Source organism: Lygodium microphyllum, chromosome 15, assembly GCF_053477565.2.
Source record: "Lygodium microphyllum isolate KBCC chromosome 15, Lygodium_microphyllum_v1.1.10, whole genome shotgun sequence".
NCBI classification, from domain to species: domain Eukaryota; kingdom Viridiplantae; phylum Streptophyta; class Polypodiopsida; order Schizaeales; family Lygodiaceae; genus Lygodium; species Lygodium microphyllum.
In genome coordinates, this window is record NC_141149.1 from 7,655,503 (window position 1) to 7,663,376 (window position 7,874).

At 41.8% G+C, this 7,874-nt stretch overlaps 1 protein-coding gene across 1 annotated transcript; it reads right to left on the minus strand.

Moving 5' to 3' along the window:
* Positions 1-965: 965 nt before the first annotated feature.
* Positions 966-5,475, minus strand: LOC148024244 (uncharacterized). The gene is made up of 3 exons (XM_087693848.1): positions 4,848-5,475; positions 4,199-4,315; positions 966-4,034 (listed from the first exon to the last, which is right to left on the minus strand). Exons 1-3 carry the CDS (start codon positions 5,367-5,369, stop codon positions 1,269-1,271), a joined length of 3,405 nt encoding a protein of 1,134 aa, XP_087549974.1. The 5' UTR covers positions 5,370-5,475; the 3' UTR covers positions 966-1,268.
* Positions 5,476-7,874: the final 2,399 nt, after the last annotated feature.

Sequence of the window (7,874 nt, forward strand, 5' to 3'; positions counted from 1 at the left end):
CAATGACAATATCAACCACAATTGCATTCGCCTCGGCCTTCTGGTAATGCTAGTAAAGTTCCCAACATTCCATTGTTCAGAGACAAACTTTTAATATTGCCATACTCCAAGCAGTGCTAGGGCCTTCAGTTTTGATACCAGTGTGCTCCAAGTTGTGCTATCCAACGTAAATATGTATGAACATTTTTATGCATTGATTTTGAGATGCATATTCCAGCATTCTAACATCAAAACACATAATCCTCTCTTTTCTCCTGAATGCAGGTCACAAAATCACATGATATAAACGTAGACGTCCAAAGCATGCATCTGATGACTGAACACTAAGTCATCACAAAATACCAAAGGTTGACCACTAATGGTCAGAAACTCCCACCAGTGTAGTTCACAAGCATGATCTCAACCTATAGAATTTCTGGTCTTCAGGAAACAGGAATCTTTTAAACAATTCTATGGTTAGTCGGTAGTTAGTTCATAACAATTTGGTTTTTTAACTTGCAGCACAAATGCAGACTTTTTTTGTTTTTTTTATTTTTGGGCTTTTTTGTGGGGCGGCATGACCTGCACAAGGTTGATGCACACACATAGCACAGCAGCAGCAGGCCAAAACAACACACAAGATCACAAGGACAAAAAATGGAAATTGGGCATCAGAGCAGACTAGTGTGGCTAGAGAGAGAGCAGCAACAGGCCAAATTACCACACAAGATTGTAAGGACAAAAAATGCAAACTGAGACATCAGAGCAGACTAGTATAGCTACTAATTAACATTAAGTCTTCACATTCTTCTAGCTCAAATGTAGAGTGGAAAGGCGTTCAAAAGCCTCCTCAATTTAAAGAGCGATCTCCTTGAACTAGCTGAGTTATCAGTGGAGGAAAGATGAAAGCATAGATTTGAACTGCTGATGAAACAACACAGAGAAAGGAAAGATGAGAATGTGACTTGGACTCAGATCCACAATGCTGAACAAAACCTGGAAAACTCTGTAGAACTTTTAAATACATAGAACCACATGCAAATCTTTTCTAGTCATGAAGAAACTCGTTACTTCATGACAGCTTTCAATTCTGTACAACGTAGGTCCATAAAAGCCTTCAGTTGTACAGAAACATGAGGTTACAGATTACTAGGGATACATGAATCAACAAGTTTTCAAGGGCTTGCAAGGACATGGCTCCTGCGTACCCTTTCTTCATCACAGAAAATGGCCGCTATTAACACATTAATGACCATTGTCACCTGCTTTTTCAAGTGAACACTGTTGATTCAGCATCCAATTTCTTTGGAACCGGGACAAAGAGGAAAAGTAATATCATGCCCCTCTTCAAGGGAGTAATGATGCAGAAGTCCCACAGTGATCTTACGCGATGAACCCTCTTGCCTCTGGAAAGTCACCAACTTTGTTTCATTCTCGGTTCCAATATCCAGCCGGAATTTTGAATCAGATGGGTCCTGTGCAACTTTATCATAGGAAGAATTAGCAACAATTGCACCAGGATCCTCACTGCAGTTAACATCTTCAGAGGGCGACGAGCCACTCAACTTTTTAATTTTAGAATCATCTAGTTCAAGTATTATGCATGGCTCAGCACCTAATTGCAGTTTTATACTTGAAACAGGCAAGCCATCTTGCAAGGACTTGAGCTGCACTTGGCTAAGCAGGTTAACAAGATGGGCAGCACTAGGCAGCCTATGATCAAATTGATTATCACCTGCTGCCAACCCTTCAGGCACCTGCGTGAGAATATCCGACTTCTCTATGTCAGGTGGCTGAAGCTGTGTGCTGGACGTATGTACACAATCCTCTGGAACTGATGAGGGCTCCTTGCTCAGCACCAATCCTTCCACATAAGAAAGTTTTACTCCTTGAACTTTGCTATAGTGAGGTTTCTTTGCTATCTGGCAATCTTCCTCCAAGCTCACAGCCAGTTTCGGTTTTTCAGGCACCGCTTTGTCAGCAGAAAAAGATGCAGGCAAGCACTCATTTAAGTTTACCTGATTCTCATCTGCCATTGCAAAGTCTGCATCTGTGTTTTTGAGACATCCAATATCATGCCGTTCAGCATTCTCCTGAACCAAAAGCCTGTCAGATGAAGTTGGAGTGACAAGATCCACCATTGCAGGACCCATATCTGTGCACTTGAAACACTTGAGATCATGTTGTTCAGCATTTTCTTGAGCAAATGGCCTGTCAGATGAGGAAGTTTGAGCAATGAGATCTGACTTAGAAGTCTGCTCGACACTAACATCCAGAGGGATCAATCTGCCCAAATTGGTGTCCACTGCTATCTTCTGTGTGACACTTTGTGTCAGTTTGCTCCGCAGAAATGTTTTAGGTACCCAGACTTTTTTACCTTGAACTGTCTTACTTGACTTCTTGGAACGATGCAGCATCGATGGGCTAGAACCCAAGCAATCACCAGGTAGAAAGACCATCTTTGAAGCTTCAGATTGGTTAAAACTAGACAAGTTAGCTAGAGTACTTCTTACCCTGGAAGTTTGTATAACTTGCGTTTTAACTGGAACACAGGTCCCGGTTTCTGCAGATGGTTCCCCTAAAGCTCGCACAGAGTGGCAATTTGTCACACCAAGATGTGCCTGTGTGGTTAGGAGACCTACTTGGCCTACTTGGCTTACCTCACTCTGTTTTACACACATGTTATCGACAGCACTTTCTCCATTAACACCTCCAGTACTTAAAGGTTGATGAATCGAGGGAAGGCAAATTCCAGTAACACCAACATCATTTGCGGTCTTTGCAGCACCATTTCCAGACTCTCCAGCTGAAATCTTTTCGTTTTTGTTGTTCTGCATATTTAAACTTTCAACACACGCACCAAAGTCTGGCCTTTTCAATTTTCGTCTCATTTTGTCACCAGCAGTTGGTGAGTCACAATTAGGCTTGCTAATTCTGCGCCGCTTGAAGTTGATAACAACCTCCTCCTTGTTATAATCTAAATCTTCATCAGCATTCATATTGACTTCATCCTTTGCTGCACCATCAATTCCACTCAGCATGTGATCCACTACTACAGCCATTGCTCCACCCTTGAACTCAGAACCTTTATATGGTGCTTCAGCCCTAGCTCCATTATTTGCTGGTTTGGCACCACTACTCTTATCAGCCCTAGCTCCATTAATTTCTGGTTTGGCACTGCTACTCTTATCAGCCCTAACTCCATTATTTGCTAATTTGGCACTGCTACTCTTACTAGGTGCCTTTAGCTCAAAATTTGCTCGCAAATTTGGAGATCTCTCTACAATTGGTTTACATTGCCCTAACATAGGTGAATCTGCTCGACCAGAAATTCTCGACCAAACAGAAACCTTCCCTCTTTGCTGATCACTACAGTGAAGTGGCATACCATTGTCTTGGCAGCCAAGATCATTCCTAGAGGTAAGCAATTCCCGAGCCAATTCAAGCCCTGGCCTAGAACAAGGTGCTGAAAGAGCATTTTGGAAATCCATATTTCTGAGAGGAAAATGATTGGCATTTCCATCCAAAAGATTTTGGCATACCACAAATGGTTGCCCACTGTTGCTTCTGCTTGTTTCACCATCAAACCTTGAAGTATCAAAACTGGAGATGCCGTGTGGCATCAAGTAATTATCCAGGCTCTTGATTTGGCCATTGTCACCAAGAAAGTTGTCTGATGGTTTGTTCTGACGTAGACAGAGATGACTAAAGGGGGACACATCTTGTACATAAAGACCATCAGAAAAGGATTGATGGTTGTTATTGCCCATGGCCTGAGCCAAGCTACTTATTCTCGTACGTACTTTAGCATTTTCATGATCTTCCATACAAGAAAGAGAAAACATTCCATCCCCCACAGAAGTAGACACAGCATCAGTAGGACTCGCAAAATAATTTTCATCTAAAGCATAATTTGCAATTTTTCTTTCAGGTACAAAAGCTTGAATGTCAGCACCCTCGCAACGCACAAATCCAGGCTCATAATGTGGTATTCTAGCTCTTTTCTTCCCAGTCTTGAAATATTTTCTCATAAACAGCTCACAGAGGCAATATACCTGCCAATAAAAAAGGTATGAAACTTAGAAAAAAGACGACCTCCCCTGTTGACTCATAAAATGCTATCACATGCTGAGGTAGCATGACTGCATTTCAATCACAGAAAGCAGCAAAAGTAAGATTGTAATTAGCTCCTAAAACTTCCATGAGAACTCCCACACACCTGTTCCTCAGAAAGAGCAAATCCAAACTTGTCAGAGGAGTAATAATTCTCACTAATGGCTTCAAAGAATTCCTCCTCTTTCAATGCAATGCTATCTCCAAGTGCCTCAACTCGAACCTACAATGAAGCGCCAAGGAAAGCATGACGAGTGAAAAGCTCCATGGAGATTCGATAACCAATCGGGCCCAGCAAGAAGCACAGTAGAGAAGAGAAAACTCAAACCTTAATGCACAAGCAAGTAACACAAAAGGAAAAAACAAGAATGTGACATGTATTGAATATCTAACCTTTCTAGTACACAATCCACCATAAATAAGAGTCAGGTACAGGCCATGGGCAAGAAAGGAATTTGAAACATTCAGCATAAACCAAACGCACAGGACCCAGCATTATGCAAATAACAACAAACTTGTGCTTGGCAATCATGATATAATGTGCTAGTTGCAGGATAAAACATGCGATAAAGAAGAATCGTCAAAATAAAGATGTGTGTATTACCAAAACAGAAAAGCAAAAGAGAGTATGCAAACCAGGTCACATGCCAAACAAAAGGAGGAACGGCATTAATCAGTATCATTATGTACCTCATAAAAACAGACCAAAGAACTGTTTATTCTTGTATATGACATGCGAAAATGTGTAAATGAACCTGGCAAGGGAAAGAACCCCCGGAATACACATCAGGCTCGATGCCCATTTGCCCATACGATACGGCTTTGAAGACGCCCCAAAGCTCTCTCTTCTCGAACTCGAACAAGAAAAGAATCATACCAGGGGCAACCTGCTCAACCAAACTCTTCTTGCTGATAGGGAGGCCGAAGAGGCGATGACGCAGGCATTCCTTCTTCGTGCGCTGGTTACACATAAAGATGACCCCAGCGAGGGAGTTGGCCCCGCTGCTGCGATGGTGCAGACCGGACAGGGATGTGAGGAGGCGCTCCTCCGCAGTGGTAGAGCAGTCCTCATCGTCTTCTTCTTGTTCTTCGAAGTCTTGAAACGGATCATTTGCTTCGAGGATCTGCCCGTCTGGCTGCTGGTATCTACCATTGCGGCCTTTCCTTTTCTTGTTCTGTCTGGTGAGGGAGCTTCTGTCGATCTTGGCACGGTCCATTTCTTCCCTGAAAGCCTGTACCAAGGAGGCCACGAGATGATCGGAAGCCACACGGGGCATGGTGATGAAACGCAGAAGGCGAGAGAGAGAGAGAGAGAGAGAGAGGGAGGGAGAGGGGAAGGGAGGAATGGGCTTGTTGCGGTAGATTTTGATACACAGGAAGGACATGCATCCAATTAATTAATTAAAGAAACCTCTTCGCGATTTTGCAACCCTGAATATTGAAGTTTAACAAAGTGATATTTTTTTCCAGTAGGACCGACCATTAGGGCCAAGGGTTTCAATAAGGTGACACCGCTTCCTCTTGGGGGAAACATTACATAATCAAAGCTCCTCAAGAGCGTCACTGGCTCGAACTTGGGCCGTTGGGGATCGAGCATGGCGATGGGGAGCATTTATTGCCATAAATGCATCTATCACGTGTCTCTTCCCCTTCCCTTGCATGGATTGAAGAAAGAGGTATGCATCTAAGAAAGAAGGAGCTCTAAGCAACCACCTAAGCTCCAAAGACAACATGACGAGATGGAAGTGGCATGGTCCTAGCTAGAGAGGGTATGCCAAAATTGGAGAAGAATATCAATGGTTAGAAGCTTAACAATTGCAAGGAGATAGCCTCAAATGATAGTAAGTCTGTGCTTCAAGCTCCTATGGCCTTTTCTCTATCGAGGATCAAATAGAAAGAACCTTCTTCGGGTATTGGATGATTGAACTTATGGTCTATGTTAGGTCTCTACCTTTCTAGAGACATGCTTCATCTACAAGAAAAGTGATTCTACTTCACCAAAAATTACCTTGAGAAGGTGGAGATTTAAGAGAATTAGTTTCGTGCATCTACGACAAGAAGGAGAAGATAAAATAAAGCCCTACAGTGAGGCATGGTACCAAAGATTAGAAGAAGGCAAGGGGAGATCAAATAAAGTATGTTGCTATTAAAGTCTTCGATTGTAGTGAAACTTGGTGAGCAGGAAGAATGGTGTAGATACTACAAATAGGCCCAACTTTTTCGCTGTGATTTTGGGCATTTAAGGTCATTTCAGCCTTCGTTCTAGACCTGCAAGTAGTCCCAACATCAATTTCTGGGTATATTGTAGTTTCAATTGTGTTTGCTATTTACAGGTACACAAATTACAGATTTTGAATATGTAGGGTTTTAGGTGTTTGCTAGGTTGCAGACACAAAAGGCAAAGGCTGTGTGTTTAGTTGTGGTGCACCTGGTATGAGCTTGCTTGTGGATTGTAGGTTTTTGCAAGGTTTTCTATTTTGTCAAAATGTTTGACAACTTCAACCAAATTGTCAACAAGAAGCTTGATAAGAACAATTATCATGTATGAAAGTTTAGTATAACAAATTTCTTGAAGGATAAAGATGATTGGAATTACATTGAAGGAGACATGGCAATAGCACCTAAAGTTCTTGCACGGAATGCTACTGTAGAATAGTTATTAAAGGCTAAGAAAGATTGGGAGTAGACATAGCATAAAATCATGTATGTTGTCTCTCAATGTCATAGATAGCATCATGGGCTATTTGCAAGAATTTGAAACCCATGCTACTGCATGGAAGAATTTGGCAAGGTTGTTCTAAGTAAATACAAATGCGTGAAAGCTACAACTCATAACCAAGTGAAAAGAGGGAACCCATCCATTAATTATTATGCTCTAAACCCTAAATTTGCCATAAGAGAATTGGTCATGTGAATGTAATTGATTGTAACTGTCTGTTCTGGTGGATCTAGCCCACACTTCAAGGCATCAATCCTTTCTGTGTGCGAGTCTAACCCTGACATGCGTGAGTTCTAGTCACAGGCGCCCAATCAGGCCATATAGGTGGAAGTGTGAACTATCTTTTCTCTAACCCACCGCGTGGGTCCACCATAACCTGTTTGACCACTCATCAGTGGCCAGCTCCAATGCACTTTTCTTTATATCTAATTAGTGCAAATGAAATAAATTTAATAAATCATTATATAAACAAATTAATGAAAAAGGATACAAATTCTGTTTCTATAGAGTTGTGACATGGCTCATACATTGATGTTAGAAAGAAACTTGCCTCATTACTATTGGGTTGAAGTAGTTGCTACTGCCGTATATATTATGAACAGGACACCCATTGTTGATGTACATGGTATGATAGCTGAATAGGATTTTCCCTCCTTTTTGTATATATATAGGTAGCCTCCCTCCCACTTTCATTATCCATTATCCATTATTGATCCTTCATGATGATTAGCCAAGCCTCCTCTGGTGTGCAGATCGAATGCTGTATGTGCGCGTAGTGAGAGTCGGAAGGTCCCCAAGAACTCTACTTTTGCACAAAAAACAAGAGAGAAGGCTTGCACAACATGAAGCAAAAGACTAATTGGGTACAATCTCCCCCCATGTCTTGTGTGAGCGCTCCACAAAGCATGTATTTGATATATTATTCATCTCCAAGCTCAAAAAATAGCCCAATTTACAATTAGCATGCTTTAGCTTTTGTGTTTGCTTTTGTCCCACTAAAGAATTAAAGCTATTGGGCACCCAAAGAGTTGGGCGGTGCCCAAATATAATGTCCAATAACAAA

Coding starts and splice junctions, on each gene's coding strand:
- LOC148024244 (XM_087693848.1), bottom strand. CDS start 5,369: ATGCCCCGTGTGGCTTCCGATCATCTCGTGGCCTCCTTGGTACAGGCT. Junction 4,316..4,847: donor GGGGTTCTTTCCCTTGCCAG/GTTCATTTACAC, acceptor GCTTCATTGTAG/GTTCGAGTTGAGGCACTTGG. Junction 4,035..4,198: donor TTGCTCTTTCTGAGGAACAG/GTGTGTGGGAGT, acceptor TTTTATTGGCAG/GTATATTGCCTCTGTGAGCT.